We start from the raw sequence: 22,910 nt of genomic DNA on the forward strand, positions 1-22,910 counted from the left end.
TTTTGAAATAAACGATTTTACATTGCGCATCTAGCATTTAATTAGCCAGAAATTTGCGACAGAGCGAAGCATTAACGTAAAGATCGTGTTTTGTTATAACACTGCCGTTTGGTTCTACAACGCAAAGCCACGATTCTCTTTGCTAATGAACACGAGGGAGCCAAATTAAGAGCGTTTCTATATGTGCATATGCGGTTCAGTTCAGTTTTGTATTTCTACGTTAGTTCTACGGTAGCTGAAAAAGATACGAAAATGTCGAACAAAGACAGTTTTTTTTATTCATAATTAATTACATCAGTTTAATAAAAAAACACAGACATTCACACAGATTTATAACACATAAAACTCACTTACTCTAGAGTGCTCGTAAAATGTAAAATCGAGGCAAACGTGGAAAAATTTTCTCGAAGACCACCTGCGCGACTTATAAAAGTTATCGTGTTAAAACCGAGCGATATTTAAGACTGACGGGACATCGTTCACAATGGGATTGTAAAAGTGTTATTATCATCAATTTTCACCGCAGTAATAGCGCTCGCTCTAGCCGTGAGAATTAATGATAATAGTCGTGGCGTTTTCAAGCTGCTTTATACTAGGAGCCCGGCAACTCCAGTCAAAAATCTGTCTCACGAGTTTCGAATTTTGAGCTCACGCGGGATTCTCACTGATTCAGACGATCGCAAGTGTTGCTATCAGTTCTCCGCGATTGTGACGATTCGGCCGTAGAAAACGGGCGGCATCGCTGAAGCAACGAGGAGGCACGACAAACGAGAAAAAAGAGATAAACAAGAGGTAGGGCGCCGTGGAGGGGATGAAAGGAGCCGACTTGCCCTCCGAGACATTCTCCCCTCCTTATATTCCCCACGAGAGGCTCCCCCTCTTTCTTCGACTACTACACACCTGGTCGCGACTCCCTCATCATATTCTTGAGCCCGCTAGTGGTATCAAAACTTCTATAGGAATTGATTATGCGATTTTTTGTGTAGAATTGATTGTTTATATATAGAAAATTCACACTTTTATCATTTTTGGTTTTTTTGATCAGATAAACGCAAATATGTAATTGTATACTTCATGAATCTGAGTGAGCAAACCTGCCATTTGAATATGAAACAGGATTGCGAGTAGACGCCCTTCGAGAACATCCTCGGCACCTTTCGAGCACGAAGTCCGTTTCGACTCCGAATCGGCCTAAATTGGTATCGACCGGTTCGACGATGACTCACAAAAAGATTCCCGATGTCCACGGCTCTTGATCTTTTGCTTATCGTTAATTCGATACGATAATATTACGGCGACACGTTCTCGACCATAATAACGTTACGTTGGTCGCTTTGATCGTCGCTCTCTTCTGGATCTCATATATTCAATCGCCGATGTTTAAAAGGATACTGACTGTGAGAAAAAAAATACGAAAAAAAAAACGTTTGACATATTTGCATACGCATTTTACCTTTATCGGCCTATTATGCTCACATATTCATTTATTTATTTATGCACGATTCGACGGCACGCAAATGCAGATTGTCGTCGTCTCGCGCGCGGCGACGCGAGCAAGCCGTCCAGACGGAAACCAAATTTGGGTAAAACTGAAATTCAGATTCGGACAGTCGGTGAGATTTCACGTTAAGCCGCGGCAGAAATTCCACTGAAATTCTAATAAAGTGGGAAACGGTACGGCACCGAGAGAACGAAATACGCAACAGTGAGAGAGAAGTTAAGGAAGAGAAATTATTTATTTAGGATGTGGCGTGTTGAGTCAGTTAGGTTTATAAACCGTTACCTGATATTATTGTATTTTTATATTTAGTAGTCCCCATTTTTGCATAATATAATTTTATTCGCACACAACACGTAATAAATTTTTCCTCGATATCTTCGTAAACTCCACGAGGTCCGTTGTAGAAGTTCCGTGTGAGTCGAGGCTACACTAAAAATCGGTATAGTAAGTGGATATCAAAGAGAATATCGTGCAGCTTTCTCGCCGGTAGCAGGCGGCTTCTAGCTGCTAATGATCACAGTGTACCGTAACGTGCTACACGATTCTGACGATAAACTACAACACACCCGGCAGCACCCGCGGCTCCGCAAACCCGTTTTTCGAACGTGGACTTTTTCACGCTCCTCTTCATCCTCCTCTTCCATTATGTTTGGCTCTTTTCTCTTCGCTTGCTCGTAAGTATCAAACAATAAGTACTTGTTATTCGGTGAGCATGTGCCTCGTTATTAGACTACCGACTTTTCTAACAAACACATCCTATATATGTTTATATCAGATATGTACATACTTTTCATCTCGTTACATGTATCATAAATATAACGATTTTTGGTTGAGATATATATATATATATTACTTTTTTTAACAAATGTTAACAATCGCGTCGTCATCTATTAAGATTTAACAAATTTATATCAGAAGAACTTAATAATTTATATAAATAATTTAGTTTTATAAGAAGATAATTAAGCAAACCTCTTTATTGTTATTTGTAAAATTCCCGCTTATATTTTCTTCGCGACATTGACGACATCGTCACTCTCAGCTAGGTATGTTTTAAAGTAACATCGATTTTTCCCCGTTATAATGGCGACGAGAGTCAGTTTAGAAGTATGAAAGATCGCATCATCTCGAAGTCTCGGTCATTGTACATGTGTCGAAGCGCTTACTGTTCTATTCTCCGACCGGAAAATGTCCACCGTGGTAATCGCAAGTCGATTCTCATTGATTCGGTATGGCACTGAAGAAGGATCGCAGGTACTGCTGTCACGAAAAGCGCACCTGCTGGCATCGGCTTGCCTTTGTCGGCAACTTTTAAATCCTTCTTTCGTCGAACTTTGGTATTTCAAACGACATCCGGGACAAACAATGCAGACGATGACAATGTGCATCACGGATAGTGCAGGGGTTAGGTGCGCGCTCAGAAAACGCCGTTGCGCAGCACAAATTGCACGAATTAGACATTAATTACCTAGACATTAATTGCCGAGACGCGTTGGAAATGAATTGTGAAAAATGAAAAATGGAAATCAAACACACCTTAGGAAAGTAGCAAAGTGATGTATTTTAAGCTGAAAATTTTTACAAGCTAGCAGATTATCAAACATTTATCGGATACTTAACGCTCTTCTGGTAACGCTTCTCTCGTATAAAAAATTAAGTCGTACACATAATTTATATGTTCAAATAATTAATATCATCTTTTTTTGGTGTATCGCGTAAAACTGAATTTATTGAATTCTTCTGTTATTGTATCATACGAATCATCACATGGGAAAATAAGTGCATTAGCTTGATGTTTTTCCAATACTGTAAAATTGCGATGTTTGCATAGCCAAGAGAAATTGCAAATTTAAGCTTCAATTAGCACGAGAAGCAAACGAAAAAATCGGCAAATATGCATGAGATACATTCAATAGCAAACGTGCCATTTGTTAATTGAATATCCACGTTCGGCGTGCGCGATAAAGTAAACCATAAAAACGTTTAAACCGCAATTACGCGAGAAAAAGTCTCCAACAATATACACCGGCTCGGCAAATCCGAAATTTTCCATTATCGTATAATATTGCGCGCAAACATTATGCACTCACACAACCGTCAGCAATATCGCAAATAATTTCTCTCGGTAGTGATGAATGAATAATAAATTAATTGAAGACTTTATGCAGAATATGCACGCATAGAAAACATAACGTGACATTATAATCGAACTTATCACCGGCTGCGATTATTTCGATTATAAATAATCGAGTCAACTATCTCAGTCAAAAATCAAGTATTGAAACATAATTACGTTCGATTATCGTCGAGATAATAGAAATAATAAGTTTCAGACAAAATCTATTCGCAAGACATAGGCTTTTCTTGCGTAACGACAAGAAAATATTTTTCACTTTGAACCAACATTATGCATTTTCATGACACAAACAACAACAACAAACAATTTTGATATCCGAATTGGAGTATAAACTTCAATATCGTATTATTGTTAATAATTTTATTACAAAAACAAACACACCGACAGACTTTGAACGTAGTAGCAGAAACATAATCCTCCACTACCCTCCATTTTCCTTTCTGTCTTCATCCAACTCTTACTCTTCCTCGCTCTCCCCATCCCCTCTCGACGTTGTGCTCTTGCTTGCTTACTTCACGCGGTTTGAGCTGGCCTGATTGTCAGTCGGTCCCCGACTCTGATGCTGTAAGGAGCAGTGAACAGTTCATACCACAGATTCCTCCAGGAAGCGCGAAAGAGAACCAATGTTCTTCTTTTCGATTAAAAACGAATCATTTTGATCGCGATTACGAATGCCAGTCTGAGATCATTGTTACGATTTGACGTATTCTCTGATTCGCGATAAAAAAAATGATAAAACTTGTAAAACTTTTGAATCATGATGTTTGTAAAAACTCGCGCGAAAAAACGTATTGAAATTCGAAGCGAACGAGAGTAAGAAGAAGAGGAGAACGTAAGATCAGGCGCGAGAGAAGAGGTGTTAGTCGCAGTTAGTTCGTCGATCGTGCCCGGCACGTGCGCGTACTCAGCCCCTCGTGCCTTCGGAAGAAAGAAGGGTGCACCGGCGGAAGGAGAGCGAAGAAGGAGAGAAGAAGAAAAGAAAGCGGTCGAAGCGGAAAGTGACGGCAGTGCGGTCCGAACCGTCAGGCGAGACGCTGAAGAAGAGAGTTGAGCGAAATTGGTATTCCCGCGTTTCGCACCACGTGACTCTTTCGAGATACCCCCCTTCTCGAACGTTGTTGAATCAGATCTTTGTGAACTTGATGCCGTAATCGATAACACAAATGGATTAAGAGACAGACACATTCAAGTGCCGTGGATTCTCTGTCGTGATCGTGAGATATGATCCGCGCGAGGATGAATTCGCACCTAATGTCACACATGCTCTGAAGGTGATCGACATGAACCGCAGTGTGATCACGTGTGATGTATAGACACGAGAGATTTATTGCTTAAACGGCGACCGCGTTACTTGCACAATATCTCAGAGGATCAAAATGAAGACGACGTTTCAAGTAAGAATTGCACGTTTTGTTATAACGTACGTAGGACGTTATTGTATTTGCGAATAAAATACATCCAAAACATTAAAAACAATAATAAAGCTTGACTTGTGTAAAAATAAGCGCACGATGCAAATGTAATGTTTATTATTTGGTTCATTGCAGAAATTTGTAAACAAAAGTGCCTACAAACGATATCAGCATGTTTTACGTATCTACATATAGGCACGGATAGAAAACGTATTAGCGTATCGTGTCGTAACAGTAAAGGCGAATGTCCTTCGCTTTAATTCCTTTTTACACGCGCACAAATATATGGATGCGTCGTCGTAAGACGAGTAGCGCCGGAGCAACCCAATCCTCTTTTAACGCTCTTTGATCATCCGGAGGTTCTGCTTTCACGAGTATCCGCCGCGCGTTTCTCACCACGCACAGTACCTCCATCGACGGTGTTTTCCGCCCTTTCCCCTCTGACATCGTGTGTGCGACCGAAACCCCTCGCGTAGCCTTTAACTTTTAAGTACGATTTAACGAAAGCCCTTTGAACATTCGACCGCAAAACCTCCGGTACCGGTCGTAGATTCTTTAGGGGTTATTTGACCTCCGCCACCCTCGAAACCCTCTTTTACCCACCTCGCTTCCGTGCGCTTTTGCCTCCCCCTTCTTCTTCTCCGCGTATATACAACGATTTACCGCTGTTGCGCGCGCTCCGCTTTGATATTTTTAATCCTCTTCGCGCGCGATGAGAACGCTCGCTTCGAATGTGTACACGACGTGGTTCTTTGTGCATCGCGAAAGCGCGGAAAATAAATTCGCGACCGACATTTCAATAACCACGTATTTCTGATGAGGAATTAACATGCAGAACCGTTGTCAATTGAGATAAAATTTGTTCGGCAAATTAAAGAAACGCAATCGACAAAAAATCAATATTCATTCTTAATTAATTAAAATTAGTTGTTGCACATGTGTAGACTTTTGAGACTAATGAGCAATTAAATTTGACGTAATCGTTGCCGCTGCGCGTAGTAGCATAAATATCAACACACGGGCAACATCGTTAATTACGACGTTGATTGAATCTCGTTAGCCAAGAGGCTGCTTCGAGCGCCCGCTCGACGTCATAGGGCGACTTCCTGGACGACCGACTACGATGCGCTTGATTTGGCGCATACAATTCGCGTGACGACGCACGCGATCACGCCGCACACGATAAATCACCGTGGTAGCTAGCCGTGCAAGGATAAACCGCGAGAGCTCGCGCGATCCGCACGCGATTCTCTCCCGCAAATTTATTGTCATCTGTCACTGACACTGCAGCCTCGCGATATACATACAAGACAATGCGGACTGGTTTGAAATTAACGAAAACTTTATTTCCGCAATACCGTCGATGTGTTTTTCTAATATTTTTAGCGCAATGAGACATTTTCGAGAACTGTTGAAACTTCAGTGCAAAATGCGCATCGTGGTCACACACGCACCACATGTCCGCGTAAATTCTTCCGAATTTTCTATGGTCTATGGAAATGTTTTTATTTCTTTTTTTTTTTTTTTTAACAGCATCCTCCGTAACGCAGAAACAGAAACTCGAGGAGAATTGCAATTCCGAGAGAACGCGGAAAAAAATGGTTTTGGTTACGTGAGCCATAGATGTCGATAACAAAAATATACAAAAGGCGTTATAGACAAAATAGAGTTTTCTTTTAACGTTATATTTGTTTTTTGAATTTGAAAATATTTAACGACCTAAAGTGTTGAATTGTTCTTGCATCATATTAAATATTTATCCGGAATATTTTACGTTTGTGCTGAGTTTTATTAAATAAAAAAGAGAGAAAAGTCGTGATTATTTATCGGATATATACATAATCTTTTTAATCTTTTTTTAACGTGCATATTTAACGCGCTGCTATAAAATTGTTTCCACCTATGTATTTCATGATTTACTTATATTGTTATTTTTTAAATATGTACGAGAAGAGAAATATATTTTAATAAAATCATATTTTTAACGATCTTTGATACATTGGTCGTAAAAACGAGAGCATATAATTGCCAGCAATAATCTCTTCTTGCCTGCGCCACCTGCTGCCAAGGTTAACGTGATCGCGCGAGAATCGTGTGTGTGTCCCTTTGACACCGCGAACGGCCGCGATCGTTAATGAGCGAATATTGATCTTCCGAGCGCCGCATGACCGGACATCAAAGAGTAGACCCGAGCAACAAGTATCCCGCCGGGAGAGAGAAAGAGGGGGAGGGAGAGAGGGAACCGAAAGCCCGAGATTACAATTTAAGCCTGTTTACGTCGGGATTCCGTCTCTGTGATCTCGCGCGCCACGCATAGTCCGCGTCGATTCGGAATCCCGTCTCCTCCGGCGTTTCTCTGCTGCATCTCTTCCCGTTTTAGCCCTTTACCTCTGGTCTCTCTGGAGAGCTGGCTTTGCGCAACTCGAGATTATTTTATCCCAATGTACCCTCGCGACTCGATATTACCCCGAAATATAACGTCCGTAACGTCTCGCGAGAGTACGCGCGTGTTCCATCCCTCAAAATGGCTAAATAATAAAAGCGCGTTTTCTCTCCTTCTCTTTCTCTCTCTTTCTCTCTCTATCTATCTATCTATCTCTCGGCGTATAATATTCACTTATTTTATACGGACGAGATAAAAATACAGAGGAAGGTTTTATTACTTGTATTTTGCATACGATTACGCGCATCGTTATGCTCGCTTAAGCAAGGAGCTTAGCCCGCGTAATTAAAATAGTTTTACCGGCTGAATCCGCCGTACTTAAAGTATTGCGCGAAGTAAGAAAAAAAATATTCATAGGACGTATACTCTCGCGATAATGCACATGAATGTGCATGAATACGAAAAGCGGAGAGGAGAAGAAAGAAAATCGGCGGCGATGATGCTGACGATCGTCTGTTCTTTAATAGTACACGCTCGCGAACGAAAGAAACGCGCAAACCATCGCAGATTTTGCGATGCCATTGATCATAATAATAATACTAATAATCGCGCGAAAATGTAAGAAGACCGTGCCTCGCTCGGTCGTCATCAGTCATCTAAACGATTCGTGCGCGAGAAAGATTTTAACGTGCCAAACGATAAAATCGCATCTGTCAAAGAAACGAAACGAAGCAAAGACTAGTCAGATCGCAGCGATTTACAGGAAAACTTTTACGTTTGCCAAAGAGAAAAGAGACTTTCGGGAGAAGAGCGATAAGAAAGGAAGCGCGCGCTTCTTAGGGACGAAGAAGACGCCAGCAAGCTGGCAGAAACAATGCTCCGTTAGAGAGTAATGCCGGTTCGTCGTTCTACTACGTGCCTTTCTGTGCGGAAGCGGCGGAGACCCGACCGGACGGATAGTGGAACATTGTGCCGGTAGAAAGCAGCAATTAGTAGTAGACAGGCGTTGTTACCTCGTGTCGAGAAGGATATTCAGTTTGTAGTACTTAAGGGAATCCGGACATGAAACAAGCACCACGACGCGAGAGCGTCGTCCGTCGCTACGGAATTGATAACTGGCGCTTTCCGCAGCGTTTACGAGACGATGATTAATTACGCCAGATAATGGCCAGACGCTTAATTATATATATATATATATATATATCTTGAGATTCTTGAACATTTATTATACATTATCCGTAAAATGTCCACAACCTCCCTAAAATTAAGTAGTCAGATGTTCCGTCCTGTTCGGATGTATATGACGCACTGATTTATACAAGCAACTGTGGCATCGTGGGAATAACAATTAACACAGCAAACATGACTTTGTTAAGGACAAACTAGGTGGACGCACAGTAGTTTATACAAGCAAACCAAGACTACTCTCTCTCAGTCAGCGAACAAGCCTGTTACAAGCGACAGGGGAAATGAAGATATCCTGGCGCTATGTGGCTGACCGCGTTGACACAACAAAAGAGATTGTATAATATAAATCATTATAAATGATATCTCGTTCCGCGGTAAGAAGATACATTTTCTATGAAACGAGGTCTCGCGGATGAACCGGCGAATCGTAGTCATAACATGGCGCGGCAATTAGCGGCGGCAGTTACCGGCGGCGGGAGAAGTAGATGTGTACTCAAGAAGGCGATCCTATACGTACGTCTACTTTAGAACGACTATATTACAGGAGATGAATAACGATGACAATGTGGACACAGATGAACATAATTGTGGCTTGGATTACATAGTCCTGTGGACAATTTAATCTCGAAAACCACGAAGAGAAGTGTGAAAACATTTACACCGTAAATAATCTGTCTGCGTGCTAAGTTTACTTTACAATCGAAAGTTGACAGAAGATGAGTTAAAAATAATTATTAAAAAAATAATAGAATTTTTATATATGTGTAAACTTGTTTATTTTGCGAAAGCTCAGCTCAAAATAACTCAGCTCTAATAACTGGACTCTTAGAAAAGAGGTCGTTCACAGTTCATGTTGTTTAAGAAGATTCGTAGTAACGATAGTGACGACGAAGAACCTGACAAGCGCCTGGACCTGGACACTGATGCGAACGAGACTGACGAAGACGATCAAGATGACGGCGACAACGGCGACGTGGACGACAAGGATGGCGACGATGCTTCTGCCGTGAGGCGGTGAGCAATTAGCGACACAGCGCGGCGAGATCAGAGGCCGAGGGCGTAGTGGGGAGCGGCGGCCTAATTACACACGGTACCGACCGACTTCAAAGGAGCCGACAGTTCCTCTCCTCTCCGAGCCATCCCCTCCGAATGGCCGGCCCGAGAAAACAACGCTCCTCTTCCTCGTACACCCCAGGCAGCCGACGGAGGCCTGACTATGCTTTCGATACTCTTCCTTCTCTCGTCTCTCTTTTTCCCCCCTCCTACTCCACCCATCTCTAGGTCTACGAAAATACCCCTTGCTCTCTTTGATCGCGGAGTCACTTGCGGTGGCAGAACTTCTCGTATTATCGTGATACCGCGTATTCGCGATTCGTCTTAATTCTGATGTTAAATGACCATATTATTTATATGTATATATTTTTAGTTTTGATCTGAGATTTGTGAGATAATTTATTATGATGTTTGAATAGAGATATTTTCTTTCCTCCTGAAAAGCATTTTTTTAAAACTTCTTTCACAAAACTTGCAAACAAATAAACACGCAATTTCTAGCTAAATTATCCACAAATTATAAATTTTGTCAAACTTTGTGACTTTCAAAATTTTTATACGTTAGAATAGAGAGAGAGAGAAAACAAATTTCTTTTTCCATCCCACGCGCGCTCTTCAAAAAGATAGCGATTCGAAGGAAAAACAACTACTATCAGAGCGTAATTTTTCCTCTGCTGCACGCTTGACGGTCTCTTCCAAAAGAGATCCAAATCTAATATCCCCCCAAAAACGTGCGGTGAAGCGCTTTCCGTGGTTGCGAGGGAAAACGAGACGACGGCACGGCGATCGGCATCGCGGTCCAACGATCAAAGAGGCGACGACGAATCATCGTGGCCGTGGGTTGGCATGCGTCCCGTAGGGGCCCGCGAGCGTGGACACACGAGTGGGCACGCGTCGCGTCGAGAAATCGACGGGGACCGGTAAACCCGGCGGATATCGAGGCCGACGTGCGGCGGCTCTTGGACGCCGCCGCCGATCTTCCACGAGGTCGTAACGCTCGATGGGCTTAGCCTCAGCGGCTGCCTCCTCTACCCGAGTTGTGGCCGCAAGTCATCAGTCAAGTCTTTGAGGCCGGCTTCAAGCTGCCTCCTTTCCCTCCCACCTCCTTCCCTCCTTCCCTCTCTTTTTCTCTTTCTCACTATCCGTCCTTCTCTGTCCTGCAGAAAAAGGCCTTTTGCCGATCTGGCTTGGCGGTAAGATCAAACGTTTCACGGTCCACCGTACGGTGAACCGACTGCGCGCGCGGGTGCGCCGCTTCAGGCCGATATACATAGATATATATACGATGGTAGAACGAGAGGGTGAAGAGGGGAAGAGAAGACGGTAGGGAAGAAGGAAGGAAAGAACGGGTTGCAAGAAGGACCGAGAGACTCGCACGAAGAGAAAGGACGTGCGTATGAAGGAAGATACGCACAGAGAGAAGAGAGAGAAAGAGAAAAATCTCGGTTCGGCGAAGGAAAGGGAAAGGGCCCGGAAAGACACCTAAACAAATACGCGTGACCCTGCTAACCGATTGCAAATTTGTTGAGGTCCGACCTCGAGATTTCGACCTCGCGGTATGACCAGGACTGCTCGACTGGTCTCAATCGAAAATATACGCAATTGTTTCGTAATTCTCTCCTCCGCGCACATACAAAAAATATTTATAGTTATTATATACGCACATATACATATATAAATATATTAAAAATATATTGGTGGTCAAACTGATGCGCGTCGCGCTAATAAAACCGATGTTTTTTTGTCGTTGGATCAATTCGTGGATTAATGCTCCGATATAGGTCAATTACGCGATGTTATTGCAAAATACGCGGACACAAATTGTTCTGTTCGAAAACAAATCGTAAGGTGTTAATTTATTTTATACTATATGCTTTCGAATATGTTGCGGATGTGAAATTCGATAATTTTGTTCGTTTTGCTATTTTTTAGATGAATAAGTTCAAAACATGTTCAGATAAAAATTAAAAATATATACGCAAAAATAAATTGAGTAACACGATGTATATAACTTGAATAGCGAGCTTCACGCACTACAAGCTTTATGCGTCAGATTTACATCCCGGGCGGGTCTAATTAGCAATCGAGATGAGCGATCGCGAACACGCGAAGGTAATTTCCCATTTACGGTCCGAGAAAAGGCAGCAGACCGCGTCGCGTCGTCGCCGTAAAATCTGCCGTTCGATCGTTACAAATCCGCTCGATATCTCGAGCGTGTCTTGAGCGAGAAAAGAATCTCGTTACGAGATAGCTACGAATCGTATTATCGATTTGTACGGCGTCGTAGATTGGCGGCGGCCGGGTGGAACCTTTGATGTGCGCCGAAGTTCGCGAAGAAGGCTTCCGGAAAGAACGTTACACCGAAGATACGCACAAGTCAAGATCGGGCACGCGTGAAGAATCTCCTGGCGAGCAAGCGAGATGAATACGAAGAAGTGAAGAAGAGAGAATCGGTCAAGACAGAAAGAAAAAGAGAAAAGGAGGGAAGAGAGAACGGCGGCGAAAATGCGCACGAGAAAGAGATAGGGAGAAGAATCTTCGAAATAAGCTCCCGTAAAATGATTGCCTACCTACGCGCCCGCTACCGACGTTATGTCCGATTCCGCCTAACTCGTTTGATGACCAGTCGGCGTCTGATCTCTCCGTAGTAAGACAACTGTCGAGTTACGCCCGTTGAATTCTCAGGTCACGTTTTATCGTTGCTGAGATTTTGAACGTTGAAATACGTGTCCAATGATTAAGAATAATTACTTAATCAGATTGTGAGAGATTTCTCGACTGGCAAACAATCAGATTTATAAATATAAATGTATAGCACTCTTTTTCAATTCAAACACAAGAATTTTTTTCTCAAGAAAATATATTGTACAAGTTCGTTTACTCTCTCGAGCAACATCAATACGTACAACGACAGGTAACACTCGGAACTCGCGCAGTTTCTTTCCTCGTTGGCAAAGAAGCCGCCCTAATATCAGGGGAGAGGGCAGATGGTCTTTCTCGCACGTGCAAAAACGCCATTTCCAGCGCGCGCGGTCGAGCCCTCGAAACGAGCGACTATAATCGATGCTTCGTCTCTCTCTCTCTCTCTTTTTTCTCTCTCTCTCTCTCTCTCTCTCCCTCCCTCTCTCTCGCTCTCTCACTCCTTCTTTCACACATCTTGTTTCTCATTTCTTCCTCGATCTTCCAGGCGAATCAAGGTCAAAGTTCGTCGCCGCGGCTCGACGGAACTTCTGAAGAGCGGTTGTGATTTTTCCGCGGCGCGGAAGAGCGACTTTTTGCCGCTCGAACCGGCGAGTGTCGGTCGAAGGAAAAACGCAATCTCTCGGTTCCGCCGCGGCGCGCCGCGCGAGTTACTCGTGTAAGAGAGAGTTAGCAAGAACGCGGTGTAGGCGGCACATCAAAGGCGCACCTCGGGCGTGAACGAGCGAGCGGGCACGCGGCTCAAGTAGAGAGCGGAAGACACCGCCACCAATCCTACCGCCATCCAATATATTTACTCCGATGGACCACCGCTACCATCACTATCGCACCGCTGCCGCCGCCACTACCACCATCGCCATTACCACCGACGTCACCGTCACACTGCTATCGCCGCCGCGGCCGCAACCACTGCGCCAAGCCGCGACCACCATGCGACCGCCGCTCCGCAGTCACGGTCGACGCGCGGCGGGTAGGTACTTTGTTCGTCGCATCGCACCACCCCCGGCATAATCGAGCCCTTTGTCTCTTCTCCTTATCAAAATTGTCGCCAGAAAATAATCTTTTTTTCTGCGAATTCGATAGTTTTCGTTGAGAAACCGAGAATTTCATGTAGGTATCGCGAACCCGCACGAGTAGAAAACGCAGCAAATGAGAATCATGACGAGAATTTAATATCGATTCGATTTGTCGAGCTATAACTTCTTTCCCGTTGGCAAAGTTCGCGACATTTCGATGAATGTTCTCGTCGTACAGATAATTAATGCAAACGAAATTGCGACCTAGACGTTAGAGCTAGGTTGCGAATCTCCGGCGTCGGGAAAGTGCGTTGATCCCGCGGGTCGCCGCGCGCGGCAAACAGGCCGACCGATAAATTAGTTGCCAGCAGATATCTCCTTCACTTTTCCCTCGTGTGGCGCGTTCGGAAGGCGCGCATGAAGCGGCGCGGCGCGACGAAGCTGTGCGAAGCGAGTGAGCCAGCGAAGGCGGGTAGGGCAAGGCAGTCATATTTCAGCCCTTGTTAGGACGAGGGGCCCCTGCCGAGACGGGCCGGGGAGAAAATCTCTTTGACTCGGCCGCTCCGTACCTTAATCCACTGGAGTATACCCTATCTCGCCACCTGCTCTCTCTTCCTTCCTCGTCTCTTCCTTTCCTGCACCCTTTTATACGCGTCCGTTTCTCTCTCTCTCTTTTTCTCTCTCATTTTTTTTAAATCCCGTTGTCTTCCGTCTCTCTCTTCTCCTTCCGAGACCATCGATGTAAATTACGTCCGATATTTACGCGTCTTTTCCTTCTACTTTTTTTTTTCCTCATTCAAAACTTGTGAGAGAGATCTAAATAGAAGTGATATATATATATCCATATCTATCGTTGATTATACATCGCGCAATCCTATATTAATTATTGAATGATTTCCGATTTGGCCGATTAAAATACGTGCAAACTTAGAATAAAGAATGTTATTTTACGAACAGTTGTAAGCTGTGTATATATATATATATATATATATATATATATATTCATGCAAAATTGAATTTTACAGTATTGTACAGTGTCAAAAGAAAGCCGACTTGTTTTTTCTAACGTATTTTAGGATTATAAAGGAGGGCTTTACAAGGGCTTTGCGCACGGCAAAAGAGATTATTAGAAAGAACTGTCCGACCTCAAATATAAATACGACCTATGCATATTGCAAGAGAGTAATCGCAAAGATATAGAAAGTATCACGTACTTCGGGATGAAAATAACCTAGTCGGTGTGAAAACATATCAAAGATGAGATATAGGTAAAGACTCGCCGACATCTATCCCCGTGGACAACTCAATCGCTAAGAACTGAATGTGTATCTCACTTCGTTTCTTCGGTTTCGTTAAAGAGATCGAGCTGTCGACAAAACGATACGTAAAGAAAGTGAAGGTCATAAATAAACGCACGAAATCGGCTTAAGGTTCGAGTTTTTCGTGAACTGATGATGAAAACCATGTTTTCGATATTTGTACTAGCGATATCAAAACAGAGAGACGAGAGGAATTCTCCAGAGAAATATGTTTGCATTGGAACGCACCGCGAGGAAGCATCCCTCTCTCGTTTTTAATTTAACGTCCAATTTGCATACTATTATATATCATCCTCTATTACAAGCGACTGGAGATCAGTTGATGAAATCGATGATAATAAAACACAATGAATATTCATCCCATAACTACGGAGCGTTTATTACACGTGACGTATCGTTAAATCAATTTTAGAATTGTTAAGTAAATTAATAATTTTGCTCCCAATATATATATATATATATATAAAATATTTATTAATCACGCGTGTAAGATCGAGATTTCATATATGTATTTAGCAAATTCTCAGTTTTGGATAAGATTTTAATAAAATTCTAACACGTTGATAAAGTTGCGGAAAAATCTCGCGCGCGCAGTGTGGCCCTTAAATTTATTTTCTCACACTAAATCAAAAGCTAAGATTTAAAAAACCATCATATTCGAGAAAGCGATCTAACACCCTCGGCAATTCTCTCTAGTTCCTTCCGCATCTCGCTCATTAAGTCGCGAGTGCGCGCCGAAAGTTGACGCTTACTTTCCTTACGAGGAAGGAGTCGCAGGAAAGCAAGACACAACACAATCTTGCTTGCGTACGCGGTTATGGTAATGCGTGGTTTGCGGTGCATGTTAGCCAGCTGGCCAGCCCTCGTAATGGTAACGAGACGGTCTCTCACCATCATCATCAACAGACGACGACGACGACGACGACGACCAAGACAAAACGCAATGCGAACGATCAACGACTCTTGGACTGGCCAGTAAGACGTGCGATACTCTCTCAAAGATGCCGACCGCGATCCGCTCTCTGGCTATTTTTAACTTGTTTTCGTCTCTCCCTTGTGCGCTTCTCTCATTCTCCCTCTCTCTCTCTCCCTCTCTCTCTCTCTCTCTTGTTCTCGCTGTTTTTGTCTCTCTTCTTTTGCACAACACATTCTTTTGTAGTTTTATTGTTTTACTACTGACCGAGAAGAAGATTTTTTGGTATTATCCAATCCGGGAATTCTATTTATGCAGAATAAAAGTTACAACAAAATAAAACACACATTTGCAATATATCACAATTTCCGCTGTTTTCCCAGTGTTTTTCATTGTTACCGCGTGTTTAAAGTATTTATTTTATTATTTTAGTCAGTACTACGTTTAACTGTATCCATCAATGAATTATGTATGTGTCCCTAAAGTTCCATTCTTTTCTGTACGCTGTTAGAGAGACCATGTCCCAGAGTATGAATAAATTGTACTTTTCTCTCTCTCTCTCTCTCTCTCTCTCTTTCTTCTTTTCTCTTATTCTTATTATCCTTTTCTTCCTTTATCGTTCCGTGCGTGTGCATTCGCACACGCCACTTCGGCGGAATGCCACGCATCACCAGCTACGAGAGTCAGTCAACCTCGAGGTGGAATCAGGTGTGGAACAAATGAATTCGCAACGGAGAAGGTGGATCAGCCGGCTCCTTAAATCTCGCGGAAGCGAACGTTTCTTTTGTCGGACGACGGAATCGTAAAGCAGGGCATTGCCGTTCAACCTTTCTGTCTCGATTCAAAAGTACGAGATCATTTACTTACGCAAAAAAGTAGTAAGATCCGATATTCTCGAACGTCTATTGGAATCGATAGAAAGAAATTCGAGTTTTATAGCTCCTGTGTGTGATATTTAAATACATGTTATATATCACTTTACACATAATATCGCGTTATAATTTTCGCTTCTATAACCATTAGATAAATATAATACAATCCAATAATACAACCCGACTCACATATTATTCTGTTTTGAACGAAACTGGGAAAAACACGTGTATTAAATCGTGCAGAAATTTACACAATATTACAAATATCAGAAATCTATCATTTAGCAAAAGAGAAAATTATTAAATGTGAAGAACCAATCGATCGTTTGAAGAGTTAAATGTGATAATTTTCTCCCAAAAGTCAAACAAAAAACAATATTTACAATTTGCAAAGTAAAACAGAAAGTTTAATTGATAAAATTATACTCTTTTATCGATCGCGATAAAAATATATTTGCCGAATTTTGTTTTTTTTTATCGCTCGCGCTCGTATGATATAACAAAATTTAAGTGGACGCTGTACGTATCAGAGCTCGCAAAAGTGCACGACTGCGCGCCGCCTCGTAAAAAGCGGTTCAGATCGCGACCATTTATTTACAGCGTGATTCATCTCTTTGACTACGGCGCACGATATCTTTAAACGTTTTACCTGCTACCGGATTCTCTGCTAGTGTACGGTGCCGCCGGTCCGAGTAACAGCCGTCATTTTGTCGGCCTTTGTCACGAGGATTATGCGACGGGTGGCAAATTATGACGGACACCTTCACGCCCCGGACACTCTCTAACGCGCCGGTTACAGAGCCGGCAAAAAGAAAGAAAATGTAAAAGGAAGGGAAAGAGAAAAGAGAGGATTGAGAATTCTTAATACATCTTGAATGTATACGCGTTTCTTTGAACGGGAACTCTACATTATGTAAAAGCAAGCACTCTGAAATAGTCTAGTATAAAAGAGAGACCGTTATAATTAGCAGAAAGTAGCAATAATATTTATGAAAACTATTTGCCGTTATTGGAAGTCCACTATAATCCGAATATAGTTCAGACAACTTAAAAATTATTACATGAAAAATAAAAATTATTACACGGAAAAAGAAATTTCTTCCAATTTCTTTGAAAATTTATAAGATTTCGTAGTTAAAGTTAATATTTTTTCAAAATGCCACGAAAAGTTAACATCTCAGACTTTTGGTTTGCAAGTTTTCTGCAGAACTATCGCAAGTGCAAAAGAACTATGATCAGGGCTTGTCCGATAACGATTTTTTAATGAATTTTCTCTGAAAATAACATTTTTCACGTATGTTGCAGATCACGTTGTACTTGACGACGTTGATACTGATGATAGTCGCCGAGGACAAGCCGAACACAGTCTCCGTTTCTCCAGGTTCGCCTTCAACGGAATTGAAGAGCAACACGATACAGAAGCTGATCACCATCTTGGGAAACTTTGGTCTAGACGATCAGAGAGGTCTGAAGAAGGTGTACCTGAGCAACAGAACGATCACTTGCAACGATGGATCGCAAGCCGGTTTCTACCTGCGAAAGTCTCACGGCTCTAAGCGGTGGATCATGTTCCTGGATGGCGGCTGGTATTGCTACGATAACAGGACCTGCAGGTCCAGATGGATGCGGGCACGGCATTTGATGACGTCGACTCAGTGGCCCGAGACACGCGACGGTGGGTCCTCGATCGTTTATAATTATATGTGTGCGGCAAATAACCGATTTTCCGCTTCCAGTATACGAGCGCCGAAGCTCGCGCGCCGCAATTTCTTTTATCCTTTTCACCTTGTTCACGGTTGTTTTTCTTTTAGTGGGCGGGATACTTTCGATGCATCCCAATGAAAATCCACACTTTTGGCTCGCGAATCATGTGTAGGTATTGTCCGTCTTGTGATTGACCTCACGTCGACTCATCGAATCTTTCCTTTATAACGTGCCGATCTTGTTGTTTTTTCGCAGATTTGTTCCTTACTGCACGAGCGATATTTGGAGCGGCAGTTCCAGAGGACGGGACGGCATGTTCTCGTTTATGGGGGCAGAAATTGTCACTCAGGTTATTCGCGATCTGGTTCCCCTCGGTCTCGAAAGTGCAAATAGTTTTCTGCTGTCTGGGAGCAGCGCGGGCGGCACCGGCGTCATGTTAAATTTGAATCGTGTTCACCATTTGATACATCGTGAGCTTGGTATGTGACATGAAGATCTATATCGAATATCGATCATCCTTATTTAAAACGACTCCCGTTCTTTGATTATTATCGTCCTAATTTCTCGGATATCATAATTATTCATTATAAGTTTTATGAAAATTCAGTTATACATTATTAAACGAATTAATATCAATAATAATAACGATTATCATAACACATTAATATTTATATTATCGTTCGTATCGCCGCTGGAAACATCAAAATTTGACATTCTGAGTTTTTCGTCAATTTATCTTCGATATTGTTAGCGACGTTATGCCATTTATCAACGATAAGATGATATCTGTTCGCACAGGATTAAGACATATCGCTATACATGGTGTATCGGATTCCGGGTGGTTCCTCGATGATTTACCCGCCTTCCAAAACGGCATGTCTCCCGTTGACGCGATAAAAAAGGGAATGGAATTATGGCAGTCTCGAATGCCCAATAGTTGCGTGATTAAATACCCCAACGAGTCGTGGAGATGTTTTTTCGGACATCGAATTTATTCAACTCTGTCCGGTGAGTGGACATCCTTTTTTTGTTTTTTTATCTGATATCATGTGATGAACTTCTATTTAGCATTTATATATCTCGCTTCAATATTACGAAAGAAAACTCAAACGTTCGATTGACATCGTAGCACCGTTGTTTGTTTTCCAATGGATATTCGACGAGACACCGATAATGGCCTATAATATCCCTACACCGGTGACGAAACAGCGATGGGATCACATACATAAAATGGGCGACAACGTGCGGCAGTCGCTCGAAAATGTTAGCGCGGCTTTTGCACCGAGCTGCATCAGTCATAGCGTTTTAACAATAAAAGATTGGAAAATGGTTAAAATAGACGATTATTCATTTGCACACGCCTTGCATTGCTGGGACGAAATGTTGACCGCAAATTATCACAGCAACGAGTAAGTAGCCGGTTGATCTATTGTAATGCGCACAAAAAATATCGCTATCATATATTATATCATTATTTAATGAGAAAAACTATATTATAAAAATAAGTATACTTTCGAGTTTTTGGTATTGATGATAAATTAAATCAACGACGATCGATAAGACTTCAACAAGTCTTATCGGACGAATGTTCTTCGTTCTGTCGTAGCACTCCCTCGCAAATCGAAACCAATCAACCGTGCAGGAAACCGCTGAAACAGCTACTGCGCTCCGGTGCGAGTAAGGAAAATGGTACCGCGATTGAGAACGGAAAAAGCAAAGCTGAATCTCTTACGGAAATGCAAAAAGCCCGATCGACTGTTGCTGGCAAAACGCGAGAGAGGAAACCAGCCTCCGGCTCGATTCAGGAGCAGGAGAACAAGAAGAAGCGAAAGAGAAAACACAAAGGTAGGAAGAGGAAGGAGAGACAGAGGAACAAAGAGGCAAGAAGAGGAAGGAGAAAAAAACACGAGCGAAGGAAAGGTATTGATGATGGTTGAAGAAACGCGCAAACATGTTTTGACTCTTCTTCAATAACACCCAACATTCTTTGAATGGTTTAAATGCTGTCTCATGTGCTTAATTTTTTATAAAAATATAAATTCCAAACACATTTGGACTCGTACTATAATTTATCTGCGCGATGAAATCACAACATTATTATTCGAAGAAAAATTAGATACTTTTTTATGCGTCTTGTAATTAATTTATTATTTTTGCAAATTGTCTTCGTAGGTAATCGCAGAGGTGAGAAGCAACTTAACGACAATCATACATTCATGTTTAACGGAACCAAGTCAAATACCAAGCCGAACACCAAGCAGCAGATAATATCGTCTGGCAAATGGAAATGCCATGAGGACTGCCGTTTTCATATAGTTGAGCGCTGCACTTGGCCGCAATGTAACCACAGCTGTCCGAAGCTCCACAATCCCTTCACGGGCGAGGAAATGGACTTAATCGAACTTCTCAAGAGCTTCGGCCTAGAAATGGCAAGCGTCGCGAACGCTCTCGGTGTGGATATTCACACGTTAAACAGTATGGATCATGATGAATTGCTGACTCTTCTCACCAGAACCGCGACTTAGCGACAGACGTTCTGTAACAATTTTACAGAGTTTTCTTGCTCGCTTTACATTTCACTGATATCTTTGTATTGGCACGTCCAAGGAGATTGAAATTTAGGTAAAATCTCAAACATTTTATTTCAATAACGTACAGAAACGATCTCATCAGTGCCAATGTCATAGTACTTAAATTTTGGAAGATTTACGAGTATTATTGCAAATATTTAAAATTTAATGAAAACAAATCCTTCAAGAGATTTCAGATACATATATAAATATGTAAAAATGACATTACAATCAATTTTATTCTAATAACAAAAAAAAAAAAAAAAAAAAACTTAACATCGAAAACTGTATGATTGCAATGAAAAATTCTGCGATATACAAAGATTACATCTTAATATATATTCAACCAAAATAAATAAATGTACACATATAAAGAAATTTCAAAACCTGTATTCGCAGAAAAGAAAATCGAGGATGTGTAGAAACCTCAATTTATATTCCGCTTGGAGAAAGGGCGAGAAAGCTCAGACATACAGAAAATGTACATTGTATTGTAACTGTACGACTATATATATACACACACACAATATTTTAATTTATTTTATAGTTTGTAAGTAAAATAAGCACATTTTATGTATTTTTTAAATCGACACTCATCTCACGGCATAGAAGTTGTCACGAAAATTGACCGATGTCGTATTAAGAATCAGAGCATAGTTTAGTTATGCACGCGAAAGACTATACACACATGCGCAAAAAAATCTTTCAGTGACAGACGGGACTGATTTTCTCAATGTCGGAACAGGGAAACTTCGTTTGCTAGCTAGAACCGGCCGACGAAGCAGTTTCATAGACTGATTAAATTATCTACCTCAACGAATCAAATCGTATTAACGTCCTTTATGTACTCTATAATCGTTAACTTGGATTTTGAGCAACTTAGAGCATCATGATAAGAACAATTAATTATTGTAAGTTAATACGCGCAGAAGAAAAAAATATATATATTGTATCTATATCTCAAATTTTTTGTAATATATAACTGTGCCAAGTAACTTTATTTATTTAACATATAGCATAGAAATGCGGCGGTTGTAGTCTTTGTGTAAGCACATATCGATGATATCGATGAGAAATATTTGTACAATAATTATTTGTGTTATTCTAGTAAAAATACACTGATGCTTGCTGAATGAAAAGCGCAATTATTATTTGTATTTTTTTATTGGTATCATACTGATGCTCTCGAAATTACAGTTTGGAATTTTTTTCAAGTTTGTTTGAATTTGAACTCCTACATGAATGTAGAATAATCAAAGATATATTTTAAAATATTTACTTCTTTTTACATGTATACCGTAATATTTACTGTTATTTTTTAAAGTATGACACATTGTAAATAAATTGTATATCTGTTGTACTCCGAAATTTTGGAGGCCAATCTTTTGTTTTGCTTTTATCCTCACGTTTGTGTATAAATCGTTTGACAAAAGATTTACGTTGATGTGCTTGGTAATAATTCAATTAAAAATAAGTGACTTTATGAAAGAATTAAGAAGAAGTATAGTTAAAAATTATTTATTCACAATCAAAACACGTATTAGTCGAGTCACAATAATTTCCACAAATAATATTTACAACACGTTCGTTGTCAGCATGAAACTGACAGACAGTCGTACAATTTGCCATGTATTCTCGATTAATCCTGACTAAACTGAACTTTATGTACCATAAAATACGTTAAAATGTAGCCGATAAATCGCGGATTGAAGCCTCTACATAACGATTAGTCTATTTGCTCTCACGACGCTTCCCTCCTGACATCCAATGTCCTCTGCGTACGATGCACGAGGGTGATAATTCAATGTAGAATTTGAACCCTCTCCCAACCCGCGCGCGCGCGCGCGCGCGCTGGCCGTTCGATCAATTGAATGCGTTCATCGTCGGCTCTCCCTCGAAATTATATATTCCGTGACAGTATACGCAGGAAATAATATTTAATGACGACAAGCCGAGCTCGAGTACACGCAACGATAGTCGACGTGTGCGAAAAAGCGGGCGTAGAGAGAGAGAAAGAAGACAAACTGTTCTTGGTCCCTTCTGGTGCTCAATTGATGAGCACGATGAAGTAACGGAAGGATGGAAGCGCAATGTGCTTGAATGTTCCATAAGCGGGTTCTATATTAAACTACTCCGGTTACA

At 41.5% G+C, this 22,910-nt stretch overlaps 1 protein-coding gene across 2 annotated transcripts; it reads left to right on the forward strand.

The window, feature by feature from the left end:
- The first annotated feature begins 4,195 nt into the window (after window positions 1-4,195).
- LOC109859119 (palmitoleoyl-protein carboxylesterase notum1) lies at window positions 4,196-20,981 on the forward strand. 2 transcript variants are annotated; one of them, XM_020437042.1, is made up of 8 exons: window positions 4,196-5,032; window positions 17,800-18,169; window positions 18,306-18,366; window positions 18,454-18,677; window positions 18,997-19,206; window positions 19,328-19,607; window positions 19,760-20,118; window positions 20,371-20,981. In XM_020437042.1, the coding sequence occupies exons 1-8, from the start codon at window positions 5,015-5,017 to the stop codon at window positions 20,721-20,723; spliced, it is 1,875 nt and encodes a 624-aa protein (XP_020292631.1). In that variant the 5' UTR covers window positions 4,196-5,014; the 3' UTR covers window positions 20,724-20,981. The 2 variants fall into 2 exon arrangements, with proteins under 2 accessions (XP_020292631.1, XP_020292633.1); XM_020437044.1 differs by having other exon boundaries at window positions 19,805-20,118.
- Window positions 20,982-22,910: the final 1,929 nt, after the last annotated feature.

This window comes from Pseudomyrmex gracilis, unplaced genomic scaffold, assembly GCF_002006095.1.
Source record: "Pseudomyrmex gracilis isolate BER0280 unplaced genomic scaffold, ASM200609v1 scaffold_241, whole genome shotgun sequence".
Lineage (NCBI taxonomy): Eukaryota > Metazoa > Arthropoda > Insecta > Hymenoptera > Formicidae > Pseudomyrmex > Pseudomyrmex gracilis.